Source organism: Brassica rapa, chromosome A08 (assembly GCF_000309985.2).
Source record: "Brassica rapa cultivar Chiifu-401-42 chromosome A08, CAAS_Brap_v3.01, whole genome shotgun sequence".
Classification (NCBI taxonomy): Eukaryota; Viridiplantae; Streptophyta; class Magnoliopsida; order Brassicales; family Brassicaceae; genus Brassica; species Brassica rapa.
The window spans coordinates 3,747,254-3,765,153 of NC_024802.2; the positions used below are offsets into that span (position 1 = coordinate 3,747,254).

A 17,900-nucleotide genomic window follows, 5' to 3' on the forward strand; every position below is an offset into this window, starting at 1 on the left:
TGTAATCATATTTCTTTAGCATTTATTATACCCCAAATTATTTATGTATATCCAAATAGTTAAACATCAAAAATATGTAAATTAAAAATGCTGGAATTATATTTTTATTAATTTATAAATATTAATTAAATAATATTAAAATATTAATAAAATATTTAAAATGTTAAAAATGTTGGAATTATGTAAATACTAATTTATAAAATAATAATTTTGTGTTAATAAAAATATTAGTTTAAAAATAAAATTTAAATATTTATATAATAATATTCATGGTTCTTATATTATTTAAACTTTAAAATTATGATTTTATTAGTTATTTGTTATATAAGGATATTTTTATAATATAAATACAGTTTAAATTTATTACAAAATAGTATAAAAATATATAAAAATTAAGTTAATTTTATTTTAAAAGCAAAGATTATATTATTTATGTTTTTAAAAGACAATTTTAAAGTTTTAAAATTTATTACTATATCAAATTATATTATATTTTGAATTGATCTAGCTTTTGATAAAATGTTATTTTAAAAAACATTATTGATTTATCAAATATTAAGTTATGGACTTTATACGTTTTAACTTTCACATATGGACACCCATATTTATAACTGAAAATGAAATTTTATCCGATATCAGTTACTTAGGTATTTTTAGAAATATGAAAAATTGAAAAAAGACACTTTGAACTTTTGTATGTCTCATTAAGACTTTTGATATTTTTGGAAATGTTTTATTCTTTTATAATGAAAAAATAGTAAATAAAATTTTTAAAATATAAAAAATATGAAAATTTTTAGAAACATTAGTATGACTTTTTATATGTTTGATTTTCTTAAAAAAGTAGTGAAAATATATTTTATTTTATGTAAAATACTCATTCTGACCATCTAGTTAATCTAGAAATCAGATACTAAGTATTATACACAAATCTATCGTTGGTATCTAACACAAACAAAGCTTTCTTTTATATTCTACATTTGATATAATCCGTTCGGTTTTATTCTGGCAAGATGTCATTAATCTACCAGAAGCTTGATTACAAGTTATAGAATTAACTCTACGATTTTTCTTATCTTGTCTATGTATTTTAATTTGTCCTACCTATTACCTAATGCTACGCTAAGGGAAGGACATGTTTCCCATTTACTATGCAGTGTTCTGATAATTTTTGCCTGGAAATAACTCTACTGATGGTGGTTCATCTCATAAAAATCTGGAGATTTTTTCCTGACAATTATAGTTCCTATACTATTGGTTCATCTCATAAAAATCTGGAGAATTAACTTTCATATTTTCATTTTAGTTGAGGAAAAAAAGAGAATAAAATTAATAATTGATGTAGCGAGAAGCCGAGAGCAGTCACAATACACATGCTAAGAGGCAATGATGTGAGAAGCCACGAATTAGGGAACGCCATCATACTTCTGTAATTATGGATATATTTAAAAAAACGGTGGGTGGTTGATCACACTACATATAGACAACTTTTGGATCAATATAAACATTCTTTTAAGGATTTATGTCTCTTTTTGTTTTTGCAAATGATTCAAATCTTATGATGACATCAATTTTATTTGACAGTTAAAGATCAGTGACACCCACTTCCAGGGCCGGCCCTAGGGGACTAGGCGGGTTTTAAAAAATTTCAGCTAAATATTTGTTTTGGTAAATTTGGAGATCTAAAAAAAAAATTTTAGAAGCTTTTTTCTATGTAATTTTTTTAAAAAATTGGGGTCTAAAGCCAATGTTTCGTTAGGCTTTGCCAAGACCGGCCCTGTCCACTTCTTAAGTGTATTAAACATATCTTCTTAGAATAACTTCCTCGGAAACTATATAGTACTTAATATGCTTAACATTTTAAATTTTCTAAAGTTCTTATGATAGCATGTTACAAGATCCGTAATATATGTTTTCGTATACAATAATTATTGATCATGAATGCTTAAAAGGTATGAGCAGTAATTAGAGGATTAAAAATAATAGTATATTACTTCAAGCAGTAATTCTGCGGTTAGGCTATTTTATTACTTCTAGGCTTCTAGCAGTAAGTCGAAAACCATTTTACTTCTAGCAGTAAGTCGAAAACTATATTACTTCTAGCAGTTAAAATAATATATAACTTCTAGCAGTAAGTCAAAAACCCATTTTTATAAACGACCTAGTTAAATAGTAATTATAAATAACAATTAAAATAAAACGTATATAAGAAAATCTTCACAACCTTCTTGAGAAAGCAAGCTAGGTTTTACAGCATTATACAGAGAAAACATGAATACCAATTATTATAAATATTTATCTATCTTATTAAAACAGAAACACTGTGTTGGACCTAACTTTTATTTTGTAAGTTTTTAAACTAAATACACATTTCTACTTTATAGTTATACTTACATTAAATCACTAATATTTTTTACTTTATACTACTATTCATGTTTTCAAACGATATACTCATTTCTTTATACTACTATCTATGTTTCTAAACAACATTATAATTAATTTTGTGTCCAAACAATATAAAGTATTAGATCTCGTCTTTTTAGTAATTTCTAGCAATTATATTTTAAAATATTTAGATAAATTAAATAATTGAAAACTTCAAACAATTTATTAAACAACAAAAATAAATAAAACTTAATTTTACAGGTTTAAATACTACAAAACATTTCAATCAATAATAAATCAATTAAATTAAAGGATTATTTTACTTATATTTCCTAAACAATGGTTATATCATTTATTTAAGCAACATAATAATTCAATAATAGCCATTACATAAAATATATATAAATGTTATACATTGTATAATAAATATAATAACAAAAAAATTATGGAAAATGTTCAAAATATATGTTATCTAAAGAAAAATGTTTAACACTAACTGTTAACAACACATTTAAACCGGTTATAATATAAACCAAATTATAACAAGATAAATTACACAAAATAATTATAATAAAATTAATTAAGATATGTAAAAGAGAGTAATATGATCAAGACATATATATATATATATATGTATATAGTTCTTAATTATTTTATTATATCTATCATTTCTCTATCAAAATTTTGTGTAAATGTCATAATTTCATAAGATATCAAAACACTGACCTTTAAAATTTGGATTAAAAGGAGATAAATTATGAAACTAAAACAATTTAAATCAAATTAGATTACATATAGATCATCCATCGGTTCAATCGGGTAGTCTCGGGTTTTAATGATTTTTAAATATGGATATTTTTAAAAATCTAATCAAATTATCATATCACCGGATTAACCGGTTTGATCACAGGTTTATGTCGAATTTAAAAGTACTGATTTAAATGCAAAAATATTTTAGATGCACAAAATACTTACAAATTAACAAAATATTTGTTAAGTTTTTAATAAAAAAAATTCATAAAAATATTGGCGTTTTGAAAACGCGGGTGAAGATTTAGTTAATATGTTACATAAGCCAGGCTAGCTATTTCATATCGGGAGAAGTGAGACTACATGCAAAGTTCGAACGTTACATAAAAAACCCGCATCATGGGTGGTGTTGCAGTTTTGGCTATTATATGATTGTATTTTTAATCTTTGTAAACACAAATTAACCTTTTTAAAAAGAAACAAGCCAGAAAGTATCTTGGAGAGCAAGGGAGTATATTGGAGAAAAGGCAAGAGCAGGTCACCTAAGTCATTAGTGAAGATCCCGAAGGCAAGAGGAAAGAAATGAAGAGAGAGTAGAGTAGGAAGCAACAGGAAGCATAGTGGCTGAGTTTATGCTTGATCCTAAACAATATGGGCATTGAAAAGTGAAGATGAAAGCAAGCTTACAAAGTATTGATATGGATGTTTGGACATCAGTGGAAGATGGCTATGAAGTTCCCAAAACAGTAGATAAAGATGGTGTTGTGGTCAACAAACCATTAGCTAAATGGACAAAGCGTGAGAAGGAGATGTCAAGTTATAATGCAAAATTTTATGTGGTATTTTTACATCCATCAAAAATAAGCATCTCGATCTGATTCAAGGATGCAAGAATGCAAAATAGGCGTGGGATATTCTGCAATTCCCCTTTGAAGGAACTGAGAAGGTTAAGAATTCAAGCATGGATTTTTTTTAAATTGAAATTTGAGAACTTGAAGATGGAAGAACATGAATATGTATCAGATTTTAGTTCTCAACTCAGTGCGTTAGCACAAGAGACTCGTGTTCTGGGCATGGAATACAAGGACAAGAAACATGTGAAGAAGTTTTTAAGGTGTCTACCAGAAAGATTTATAGCTTATAAGACAACAACGTTTGTGTGTATGCCAGATAAATTCAACTTTCACAAAGTAGTGGGTATGTTAAAAGCTCATGAGATGGAGCTTGATGGCGTGGGCAATCATACTGAAGTCAACCTGGCAGTTGCTGAAACGACAAGTCAAAAATCAGAGAATGAAGATGAGATGGTTAAGATGATTCGCGTGCTTCACCAAGTACTACGGAAAGTGATACTGTGGCAAGGACATGAGAATGTTGATGTGAGGAAACAAAGGCAAGAAACTGACAAGCCATGCGATAACAAAGAGGTGTAATGTTATAAATGCAGAGGATATGGAAATTTCAAAAGGGAGTGTTCAATGGCCAAGAGAAGAAGATTCAAAAGCTTAGGTGCAGAGAAATTGGAGGCGATGAGATGCAGAAGAAAGAGAGATCATTCATAAGGACATATGAAAATGACAACATACGACATGTCATGAAGTTCAGTTATGAATAAGTTTTGTTCTAAAGTTTAAACAATATTGTTCTTTTTTAATTTAAATAGAGTTTCTTAAATTTATGTAGTTGCTAGTTGTTAATTTTAATTTGTTTATGTTTCATTTTGTATGATTTTTTGTTCGTACAAGACTTTTGTTTGTCATGACATGTCGTATGTTGTCATGTATAGTTAGTTTCGTATGGTTGATAGACGAGACTCCATTTGAAGGACAACAATATGGTTTAAGGAAGTCACGTACACAATTTCTTTTGAAAAGACTGGAAATACAGAGTTTAATCAAGTACAAATCATTATTTTGGAACTGATAACCCAATTACTATCCGTAACCGAAACTATTTCGAATTTAACATGATCTTAGACATGTAACTAACCGCAAACCGAACCTGACTAAACCTGAACCAAATCCGACCTGAACTATTATAATATTTGAATGGGACTGAAATTAATTATTCGAAAAAAACCAAAACCCAAACCGAAACTTGATTGGGATCCGATTACCCAGCCCTAATAGCAGCAGCATCTATTCTATTAAAAGGGAAGCAGTCTTGATAAATCTATTTATAAAAGTTGTTTGGACCCTTTCATTAGACTTAATTTTTATTGGTCTTACTTTATATATTTGTACAATATATTAGTCAATACCATATATTTAACCGATTTTTATTCCTTCCTCTAACAAGATGCGTGATATTAATTATTAATATCATTAGTTTGTTACCGAAATTAGAGGGAATCAAGTTATGGAGATTTTTCTAAAATGTTAGAGTCAAAAGGAATCGAATTATGAGAATCAAATTACTATCGTGAGTTTGTTACACCCTTCTGTGCATTCCCATCTATGCAGCATGTCCATATGTGTTATTTTATTGTTTATAATTCTTGATTAAAATAAACTACATATTTAATTTAGTACTATATATATACAGTAGAACTTCTATAAACTAAAACTCGATAGATTAATAATTTTTATAAATTAATAAATTTCGTCGGTTCCAACTTGAATCGGTTCAAAATTTAACGTAAATCGATAAAATAATAAAATAATATTTTTTTTGAATATTCTATTTAAATATAAGATCCCATTTAAATTATAAATTAATAATTTATATGTATACATATTTTATATAAGTAAAACCCAATTATTATATTATTTGTTTTATATTCACAATGAAATTATCTTTATATTTTCTTAACACTTAATATATTTTTGATGAGATTTAGTAATATTATATTTAAAATCACATTTAAGTTCTATGCAATATATATTATTATACACACTAAATAATATAATAAAGTTAATATTTTTATCTGTAACACAATAATAAAGTTAATATAAATGTCAAATTTCAAAAAACAAAATTAATGTCTATACACTTAAATCAAATATTTTTCTTTTCTTAGAATAAATATATCTTAAAATAAAAAATCTAAATAAGAAAACATTTATAAATTAATAAAATTTCAAAGTCCCAACATTATTAATTTATAGAGGTTTTACTGTTTATATATATAATCTTTCCATGATGAGGAAAGATGGACCTCTAATAATACAATCATCCATCAACTAAAAACATGGTTCAAAATCTTATTTTAAAATTATTATTATTATTATTATTCGTTTTATATAAAACAGTTATTCTATAAATTAACTTTATGCTCAGGATCTACAATATTTATATATATTGTATCATTAAACATATTGTACTATATCATTTTACATTATATAGTTTCAAATATTTACAAACTCAAATTTAATAAAAATAGTTTGGCAAATCATATGTTAAAACAAAATTATATATATATATATATATATATATATATATATATAAATAGTTTGGCAAATCATATATTAAAACAAAATTATATATTACCTCAACTTAATTTTTATAAAAATTATTATAATAAAAATAATTATTAAGAAAGTTTAAAAACTATTGAAAACATACAAATATGTTCTATTGAATTAGCTAAAAAAATCTACTAAGTAAATCTTAATCCATATCAATTTAACAAATGTAACTCTTATAAAATAAAAAAGATATAGTGAGAGAGTAGGTCTGGATATTCAGATATTCGGGTCAACTGCTTTTTATCTGGATTCTTTGGATCATAAACATTTAGACACAATAAATATTTGAATTCTTTTAATTAGGGTTTAGGTTGGTTCCATGTCCGGGTCGGTTCGGAATAATAATTCAAATACATGTAACATACATTTAATATTTGGGTATATATCAGATTTAGGTTGGTTCAGATATTAAGATCTGAAAAGATTAGAAATACCTGAAAACCTTAAAATAATCTGAAACTTGAAAAATAACCAAAAACTCAACAAATACCCAAAATATATTCAGATACTCGAAAAAGATCTGAAATGCTTTCCGAAGTATAACCCATAAAACCAAAAATATATTTTAAATTTTTACATGAAATCTGAAAGTATAACTGAAAACTTAACTAAAAAAAAAGAATATCTGTAATATCGAAAACATATCCAAAATACACAAATATACCTAATATACATACAACATTTCATGTACGTTGGGTATCAGACCGGGTTTTGGGTAGGATCCGTCCAAACCAAGATCCAGTGGTCCAAAAAATATCCAATATGTACATTTTCCTGGACTCGGACACGATCGTTTTTTTTTTAGATTCGAGTAAATGTCTAGGTTTAAGAAAGATAATTATATAAAAATATACATAAAAAAATCTCAAATAAACTAATTCATAAATTATATAATTTTAAACAAATTCACTTCTTCAATATTATACAATTTTGTTACATAATAATGTACAACAGCCATAAAATATTAATTCATGTCAAATTTTGTCCATAATTAAAAAAATCACGCTTCGAGTATAATTCAAAAAACTCCGCGTTTCGAAAGCGCGGGTCAAAATCTAGTTAAACCATTATAATCAGTTAAATTTTCGTAAATAATATTGCTATTAGTGGGCTTACCGTAGTGCTTATAGGGCCCATAAATGAATGAACCATTAAGATATCAATTCAATTTTGTGTCTTTCAGATTGCAGCAATACACCCACCAAAGCCTTCTTCCTCAGTTTTCATAGCTTCACGTCTTCCTCTACATTTGGTGGACGATGACGCTTTTCCACTTCTTCAACTGTGCGATTCTCACATTTGGACCCCACGCCGTCTACTACTCCGCCACTCCCTTGTATGCCTTCTTCCTCTTCTCGAATCTGTGATTTCAAACTTTGCTATGGTTTTTGGTTTAGTCATTGATTGCATCGGTTGCCTCGTGATCTAGAATAGTTGATGAGAAATCCCCATTTTTCTTGATATGTGAATCCGCAGATCTGAATATGACACTCTTGGAACCTCCGTGAAGGCTGCTCTTGTCTACCTTGCCACAGCTTTGGTTAAGGTCATTCTTGCTCAACTCTCTTGATTTGTATCTGAAACTCTTAGACATGTCTTTTTTTTAGCTAAGCTCGTTGCTCGCTTTTTCATCGCAGCTTATTTGTTTGGCAACTTTGCTGCAAGTATCTGAGACTCAAGTATTCGACCCATACCAGGTATCTTCTTGAAGCTAAAGATCACTCTTTAACCCACACTTGTTTTTATTATTCTATACTTGAAAGGCGATGCAAATGATGAACAATGTTAGATGTTTTGTAACTTATCTTTTCTTGGTCACCTGTTGCATTTCCTTCTTCTTCTTTTTTGACTCATTAGTATAGATGGATACTGTTGACTTTCTTTATTTATGCTAGTTCGTTTTGTTATGTTATGATGGATCCGATCTCCCTTGTATCAGGAAGCACTGAAAGCAATGATTGGCTTCATCGATGTTGCTGGTCTTTATTTTGCTCTGGCTCAGCTAACACACAGGAACATCTCCCAGAACCACAAGTTTCAAGCTGTTGGCCTTGGTAAGTGTATCACTCTGCGGCTACAAAAAATATTGCTAGATTTGAAAACGTGTTCCCTATCTCCAGGATATAACTGTTGATTTTTTTCTGTTAATTAAAAAAAACTCCTTTTGGCGCTTTAACTGTGATTTAAAAATTTTGTTTTTTTTCTCAGGATGGGCATTTGCAGATGCTGTTTTACACAGGTTGGCACCTCTTTGGGTTGGTGCTCGAGGACTGGAGTTCACTTGGGATTATGTTTTGCAAGGGCTTGAAGCCAATGCGAATTTGGTGTGTATATATATACATACAAGTCTTTACTTCTAGAAAGATCCATCTGTAATTGTTTCTTACTTCTGTCGGAACGTTTGTGTTCAGGTGTTCACGATATCTTTAGCTGCTCTAGGTTCGTTGATGTGGCTACGCAAGAACAAGCCAAAGACAATGATCCCCATCATATACACGTGTGCACTGATCATCGCCACTATGCCTTCAATCACAAGCTATCTAAAGAGAGTCATGGGATGGCATTTCCCAAAAATTGTTGGGTTTGAGATGTTAACTTCTCTGGTGATGGCTTTCATTAGTTGTCAGCTCTTCATCCTCTGTCAGAGACGGTCTTTGTGATTCCACACATGGTCGAAAGACCAAACAAATTTGGACTGCTCTTAGCCATAGAACTTTTTGTTTATGGGTAACTCTTGGGACGTACTAGCCTTGTTTTTAGTTCCTTGAAAAGTTGATCTTTAATTTGTAGAAGAATACTGAACACTTTTGAAAAAAAAAGAATATTGATCTGGTCAGTAGCGGTCCCACGAAGGAAGTAGGGAAATTATATAAATTGTAAGGATATTGCAGCAATATTATCCATGTGATCAAGTGGCTAGAAGATTAGTGATGAAGTACGCTCCACCTTCCTCCTCATGATATTGCAACGTCTCTGAAACAAGTTGAAACCTCCTCATAAATCTGATAACTGATAGCCGCTAGAACTTCCACTAAATCTTTTTTTTACCTCCCACTAAATCTAATTTAAGTATCCTCCATCTCCTCTGTAATCAATTTTTCTCTGTACATGGACTTTTGACAATTTCCTTTAGGAAGGAGCAAGAAAGATAAGAAGACAACAATAAACCAAATCTAGGCATTTCTCACTATTATAGATTTCTTTCTTTTCAGTTTCTGAGAGTTTTGTATTTTTTGTTTAGAATATCTTTTCAACCCAGCTGTACATTTCTTATGGATTTTGCTTCTTCTTTTTTTCCTTTCGTCTTTTTATGAGCTGTAGTGGATCATATCTTTAGTTTTGGCGAGCTATTTTGAGCTTCAATTCAATATATCTGAGAATAAAGAAAATTAACATTGCTTAAACTTTGGACAGAATTGAGAGCTTCATACACAGACCCTAAATTGTTATGTTACTTTTCCTGCATTTGCTTAAGTTTATGAAGAATTTGATATGCCTATCAAGTCTAAGTTGTTCATCAGTTATGCTTTTTTTGTAGGTTTCTAACTTGCTACAATCAGGGAAAATATAGCTCAAGGAACTTAGTAACCAAATTAAAAAACTCTTGATCATGTGAGAAAGCTATAACCTATCATGTTTATGTGTTTGATTTTACTATAAACTGAAATGTTTATACACTCACATGAATATAAAATTGTACACATGAGGCAGATACACAATAACGTATTTGGGAAAATCGCATAAAAAACCTTGAAAGTGTCACTTACTAGCACTTTAAACCTTGAAGTTTTTTCACTAACACTTTTAACCTTCAAAGTGACATTTTTATCATAAAAAACTTCCAAAGAAGAAAAATGACCTGCTGAACAGGTTAAAAACATGTTTTTTTCAAAAAATAATTATTTAATTAATAAATAAACAAAAATAATAATAAAATCGAAATTTTTTTTAAAAAACTCATAAATTAAAAAAAGTGAGAAAAATAAATAAAGATTTAGAAAATTAAATAAAAATAACTAAAAATTAAAAAATAAATAAGATCAAATTAAAATACATAAAAAATAATAATAAATTTCAAAAAATTGAAAATTCAAAAAAAAAAAATTTCATTTTCAAATATAATGTTGGAAATTATCATTGGAGATATGTGTTGATAAAAAAAAAAGACTAAGATAACACCAAACCAAGTTTTTGTTCTCAAACTAGTATTCAAGGCTCAAAGTCACAAAAACAAGTTTCATTAAAGAGGTAAATATACACTTATACCTCTTGCGTTAATTAATCCAAACTTTAGGGTTTAGAGTTAAGGGGTGAGGTTTTGGAATTAGGGTTTAAAATTATATAAAATAAAAAATAAATACTAAAAAATTTTAAATAAAAATTTAAAAAACAGTTTCAAAAAATTTCACTTTTTTTAAAAATTTATGATTTTTTTATTTTTCTCCATTTTAATTTGATCTTATTTATTTTTTTGAATTTTTTGTTATTTTTTATTTAATTTTTAAATATTTATTTATTTTTCTCATTTTTTAATTTGTGAGTTTTTTGTTAAATTTTTCGATTTTTATTAATTTTTTGTTTATTTTATTCATTAAATAATTATTTTTTAAAAAAAAACTGTTTTTAACCTGTTCAACCGGTCATTTTTCTTGTTTGGAGGTTTTTTATGATAAAATGTCACTTTGAAGGTTAAAAGTGCTAGCGAAAAAACTTCAAGGTTTAAAGTGCTAGTAAGTGACACTTTCAAGGTTTTTTATGCGATTTTCCCTAACATATTTGATAAGAGAAAGCCCGTTTCAACTCAAAAATGGGCCATGTGCTATAAAAGAATTTGAAATTTATTTCCTCGTACAAAAATAGCTTATAAAAAGCTGGACCATAATCTAAGCTAAAAAAACCCAAAATTTACAATGGATCATGTGCAAATGTACTTCCAGCATATGATTAGAGCATCAAGAATTTGTGTTTTTGGTCGTTTTTTGTAAATCAGATATATCCAACACACAAAGAGCTATAGCACTACAAAATCCTTCCCAAAACAAATGATACACTGAGGTATATGCTCATCAAAAAAAGAACTTTTATGTAAATTGATATCTGTATTAGAGATTTATCTTAAACTAAAGTTTCTTTCGCTTCACATGAATTGCCTTCACTGAGAGGATTTAATTTTCATTACCTTACTTTGATGATTCTCAGTAAATGCAGTGGACACTAAATTCCAACGTCACTGTGATTTTCTCTTATCATTTGGTTTGTAAGGAAGGATTTCTGAAACCAAGCCTATGAATTATATTGCTAGATCAAGGACGATTTTCTGGCTGCAGGATTGAATACAGTCAAGAACAGGGCTCAAGTTAACAAATATTTGGTATGGAAATGTATCATTTGCGCTACTAAACTAAGTTGAGCTCCTCTTGATCGATACAAAGGTACATGCTCATATTATAAGATCCCACTTGCCTACCCTTATTTTAAAACCTAGCTAACATATATCACATCTAAGTTCAACATTTTTGATATTTGTAAACAGATATGTTATGCAGTTCAAACAAGAGCAAGACAAGGTCGTCTCATTAACGAAAACTATATATCAGAGATTATGTAGTCAAGCATCATGTTTTCATTCTCATTTCTGAAGGCCCAAAGGGATCTAGAGAGTATTCGTGAAGTCTACACTCTGTTAAAGGTAATGATTTGATTTTTGTAAATATATGTATTTATCATTTGTAGCTCTTTCTCTTCTTTAAATCTCACTAGGTAGGGTATAACTGCTAATAATATTTGTACTCATATCTCAACTTAGCCATCTGCATTATTTGGATTTCTTCATCCATTTGTTAAAGAAACATGTATAAATTCTTGGACAGGAGTTCTCTTTCTTTTACATCAAAGCAAATAAGTATGGATGCTTACAAGATGCTCACTTTTGTTGTTGCATATACTTCTCAGTATTCTGCTCAACTATCCCCCGTAAGAAGAATAAGAAATAAAAATGTTGGAGACAATAATATCTTATAAAAATGCTGGAAGCCTAAATGCTTTTTTATTTCTCCAGATTGACCTCTCAGCTTTTCTTTGATATCAACTTTTCCAAGCTGGTGTATTGACTCTTTTCAGTCCCTTTGCAAGCAAAATGTGGTACATCTTCTGCAATACTATACGTTGACAACAAATATAAGAAATTTATAGCTTTGTGTTAACCATTCGGAGATATGTAAGTTGTTTTTCTTGAAACCTTTCTCATACTCACCTCCAGTCCCCTCACTATGCAGCCATTTATCATTTTGTGTATGAACAGAGAAATGGAGGTTCATTTTGAGTGGAGATCACAAAAGGGACATAGTCTCAAAGGTTGTTGAGTTCTTCCTTGAGATCAACACTGTGAGGATTCACCAGATCGATATTTATGGCTCTTGCAGAGCTCCTAAAACTTTGGGGATCATCACAACCGTGTATCTAAGATGCCTTGCGCCAAGCTGAACTCACGGTGGGCGAAGGAGTTCTGAGAGGTTCTTGAGTAGAACAAGGCTCTCAGAGAAGTGAGGCGCTAAATTAATGGGCTAAAGACGAAGCAGTTATGCATGTTCCAGCTGGACTTTCAAGAACAAGAGCCAACATAGTTTGTGTGTTGATGGAAACCGGTTTGAGAGCATTGTCGTAGAGGTTCCTTTGCCGGATTGGAAAACCCATCGGTGTAGACATACTGCTGTCATATGGCTTCTTCGTTTCATGGAAGAGAACAAGAAGTCACTCCAAGACATCACCAACACACTATCTTCTGGCGAGAAATACACTAGCGATTAAGACACATATGTTTTTATGATTTAAGTAACATTAGATCTCGATCTGCGCAACCGGATTTTATTTTCATTTATTTTTATATAAACATTTTGTTTTCAATTCTAAATTGGTATATATTATAATATATATTTCTATCAATTTTTTAAAAATAATAAGTTTACGGTATATTTTTTTCATTGAATAGATTGTTTCAAACTTTCATATGTATTTGTATCTTTTTCTATATATATATTTTCGGATTATTATTTCATCATTAAAATCGTAACTATATATATAAAGATTAGTAAAATGTAAAATATTGTTTTATTTTCATATTCAAAAATATTGTAACATTTCACAAATTTGGAAAGTTTTTACAAAATTAAACTTTTCGTTTCACAGATTTATATTATCGAGTAAATAATTAAACATTTAGTTTTTGTTTAATTTTTAAAATAAACTATATAGTTTTAAAAAAATTTCATTGGTTTAAGGTAGTAAAGATTAATCTTTGTTAGATAATATAATTTTTGTTATTTAAAAAAAAATCTTCATAATTTTAAAATTTAACATCGACAAATATTTAAATAATTAACATATAGAGGTATAGTATTACAACATTAAATTATATCTATTTAATTTATAATATCTATAAATCCAATGGATCATCTATTGTTTAAATCAAATTATTGATATCCCAATAAAAATTTCTGGTATGCCCAAAATTTAAATGGGAAAATCGCATTTTAAACCCTGAAGGTGACACATTCTAGCAGTTTAAACACTCAACCTTTTTCACTAGCATTTTAATACCTCAAACTAGAAAAATTGTCGAAACAAACCCTGAAGTCGTATCTCCGCGTTTTTCTCGTGACCTTACTTGACGGCCCTGTTCACGACGTTTACTGTTTAAAACGCTGTGCCGTTTTGTTGATTAAAAGACGGGAACCGTGAAAAGTGAAAGACGATTCTTATAATACAAATCGAATTGGGGATCTAGGGTTTCATAAATTTACGAAACTAGAAGAAGTGAAAGAAGATTCTCTGCCTCGATTCAGTCTCAACTCCAAAACAGTAAGTCGTTTCTGTAATCTTGTAAAGTATCTACATTCTAGAACTTTTGATTTCATAAATTCTTAAGATGGCTCGAAGTGTGTTTGTGAAGCTAATGTTAGCGGTATTAGTTAGAGATTCATGTTTGTACTTGGTGTTATATATCTTGTAGATGACTCAAAGTTCAAGTTCCTCTACCATTGACAAAAAAAAGGAAAAAGTTGTGGTTTGTAACTGTAACATTGAAGCAAAGGTGCTTCAAGCTTGGACTGTTGACAACCCTGGAAGGAGGTTTTATACCTGCGAAGGGCGTAGAGTTTCTAATGGATACCAAACCTGCAACTTCTTTCGATGGTATGATGTTGAGAAGCCACACGGGTGGCAACATACTGCGTTGTTGGGTGCTAGAGATGTTATGCGCCAACAGAGAGAAGAGATTAGTAACCTGCAAAACCAAGTAAGAGAACTTATCCTTGAGAATGTAAGAAATGGCGGAGCAGTTAGGCTTGAGAATGAAAGCAGTGGCCAAACTCCACCTGATTCAGACCTCAACTGTGAAGCATGTGAAGCGCTTAGAGGAGAAATATTGGTTCTAAACGAGAGGAGCATGGTGTATCGTAATGTTCTTATCACGTTGGCAGTTGGATTTACTGTGGTTGTTTGTGTGTTCATGGGTATCATGAAGTGGTAGAAGACTATTGTTGTTATTGTTAAGACTGATTAAGCTTCTTTCATGTTGTTAAGACTTTATGTAAGCTTGCTAAGACAGTTTAGGTTATGTATCTGATATTGTTAAGACTTTTCTAGTTTATGTATTGTCTATGTAAGCTTCTTTCATGTTTTCTTATTAAGGATTAAAACTATTTAGCTTTGTCTCATGATCTAATACCCATATATGACACTGAAGAATGCTAGAAAAACAAAAGACAAAGTTCAAAGGTGCTGAAGAAACTCCAAATCAAATTTTGAAACAACAAAAGACAAGACAAAAGACAAGCTCCATAACGTTTTGAAGAAATAAAGACAAACTACAACAAGTCATTGAACCAACGAAAACAAAACAAAGACATGAGATCACTCTTGCGGAGGCTGTGGATTAAGATCAGACCTATCATACACTCGATCTCCAAACACTTCAAAAGGACGATTTGTGAATGGAATCCATAAAGTCCCAACACCATGAGGAATGTTGGCTGTCTTCCTTACCTTCAAAGGTCCTCGTGAAGGTTTCTTAGCATGAGGCTTGGGGTCAGATGAGGATCCAGTGGCTTCTACAGGATGAGATGATGATCCAGTGGCGTGAACAGGCTGAGATGATGATCCAGTGGCGTGAACAGGCTGAGAAGAAGACCCAGTGGCGTGAACAGGCTGAGAAGAAGACCCAGTATTTTGAGTTTTTCTTCTTCTTGTAGATGGAGGCTTAGGAGTGCCCTGTGTAAAGAAATGTGTTAGACACAATTAAGAAAGAAACATTGTATAGTTATAATTCAAAAATTACCTCTTCTAGATTTTTACGAGGTCGACCACGCTTATTTTTTGGTCCCTCGTAAACCACAGTTTGGTTTTTGCATCCAGTTTTAATGTGTCCAGACTGATGACAGTTGCTACATGTGGGTATGCGTCCATGTCTTGACGATTTTCCAGCAGCTTCAAGCGCTTCAAATGGCTCTTTCTTCCTCTCTCGTGTCCTTGGTCTCCCTCTTGGTTTCCTTATCTCTGGTATCCCAATAGGTGGCTTGCCTGTCATCTTCCACAAGTTTTCGCCATTCACAGGTTTGATGTTGTCAGAGTAAGTTCTTTTCATCACATGTGTGTAGTAATATTCTGCAGTATACTTCACAGGATCCTCCTGGTTGTCATCAAGCACACACACAGCATGTTTACAAGGAATACCTGTGAGATCCCATCGCCTGCAAGCACACTGATGTGTAGCCATGTCCACCCTGTAACCACAGTCGAACTCATTCACCTCGTACAAGCTGAAACCGCTGCGTATAGTTGAACAATGTTTTTTTGCACATCTCGCTTTCTCCAACAAAGCCATTGTAATAGGTGTTACAATGGTGTCCCACTTATCTGCCATAAAGAACCGCCTTGATATCCTTTTCATTGCTTGTCTGCGTATGTCCTCCAGCATGTTGATCACTGGTTTTGCCCTCGCCATCTTTATGGTTCTGTTGAAACTTTCTGATAAATTGTTGTGCACATCAGGACAATGAGACTCCACATTGAAGAATGCTCTACACCAGCGCTCTGGGTCTGTTTTGAGTAGTTCATTGTGTGCCACGACATCGTAAGCCTCTACCAAACGCATCTTCTCTTTGTACTCTCCCTCGGTGTAGCTGTATGCGACTCCCCAAAACAATGACTTAAACTCTGACCTTGAGAAACCAAGCTTCTTCCAATTAGCATAAATGTGCCTAGCACACATGCGATGTTCTGCCTCAGGAAGTTCTAACTCGATAGCGTGAACAAGTCCTTTTTGCTTATCCGAGATTACAGTAAGATCCTTCCCAAATTCCAAGCCGAGATCATGCTTCAGATTTCTCACAAACCATCCCCAAGTATCTTTGTTTTCTCCTCTCACAACTGCCCAAGCAATAGGGTACATCCTGTTATCGGCATCTCTCCCAACTGCTGCAAGCAAATCTCCGTTTAAATCCCACTTCAAAAAGCATCCATCAAGTCCGATAACAGGTCTACAACAACTTTTCCAAGCAGTCCGCAATTCTTTAAAGCAAATGTAGAAGCAGTCAAACATCTGAGCACCATTAACCTCTCTTGTGCATAAATCAGTGCTTATACCCTGGTTTGATCTACGCAACTCTTCTTCATAATCCCATAGCTTCCCAAACTGTGTTGTTTGAGCTTCGAGAATCGTCCCCAAAGCAATGTGTCTTCCTCTGTAGCACTTAGATATAGGTACAACAATGTCATACCTTACCTTTATAGCATCTTTGATCGCTGAAGCTTGTAGGTTAACATTTCTGCGTAATTCTTCTCTAAAAAGGCCAGCAATCACACCTTGCTTCAACATTGAGATCCTGCTTGATTTACCATGGTTGTGCTTCATGTGACACACTTTCACCATCAACTTGTTAATCGGCTTCTCCACTGAACAATAAACCCGGAAAGGACATTTCGCTTTGCAACAAATCACACCAATCCTGAATGACTCCGACCTTGCCATCTTCACATCATATTGAGTATTCATAGAATACTTCAAGAGCTGATCTTTAAACTCTAACCCACTGTTAAACTTTTGAAATAACCAAATGTAAGGTGGTTTTTCATAGTCACCATGGTATTTATCACTCCCTTTGACCTTTCCTTTTCCTTTACGCTCTCGATTCCATTCTTCCCATTCATCTTCTGACTCTACTGGTGTGTCTGGATATTCAACATCTACTGGGGCCCTCTCATCTTCACTGTCATCGTCTTTGTCTTCTTCCTCTATACCAT

General features: G+C 31.2%; 2 protein-coding genes and 1 long non-coding RNA gene across 3 annotated transcripts; all 3 read left to right on the forward strand.

The window, feature by feature from the left end:
• The first annotated feature begins 6,629 nt into the window (after positions 1-6,629).
• LOC103833067 (transmembrane protein 147) lies at positions 6,630-9,438 on the forward strand. The gene is made up of 6 exons (XM_009109167.3): positions 6,630-7,938; positions 8,079-8,148; positions 8,240-8,299; positions 8,542-8,656; positions 8,811-8,926; positions 9,014-9,438. The coding sequence occupies exons 1-6, from the start codon at positions 7,862-7,864 to the stop codon at positions 9,260-9,262; spliced, it is 687 nt and encodes a 228-aa protein (XP_009107415.1). The 5' UTR covers positions 6,630-7,861; the 3' UTR covers positions 9,263-9,438.
• Positions 9,439-11,287: 1,849 nt separating this feature from the next.
• On the forward strand, positions 11,288-13,047 carry LOC103833069. Its single transcript, XR_626113.3, has 4 exons — positions 11,288-11,973; positions 12,149-12,291; positions 12,661-12,819; positions 12,904-13,047. It is a non-coding gene; the product is annotated as an uncharacterized LOC103833069 (long non-coding RNA).
• Positions 13,048-13,927: 880 nt separating this feature from the next.
• LOC103833070 lies at positions 13,928-15,309 on the forward strand. Its single transcript, XM_009109168.3, has one exon. It carries the CDS (start codon positions 14,611-14,613, stop codon positions 15,127-15,129), a length of 519 nt encoding a protein of 172 aa, XP_009107416.1. The 5' UTR covers positions 13,928-14,610; the 3' UTR covers positions 15,130-15,309.
• Positions 15,310-17,900: the final 2,591 nt, after the last annotated feature.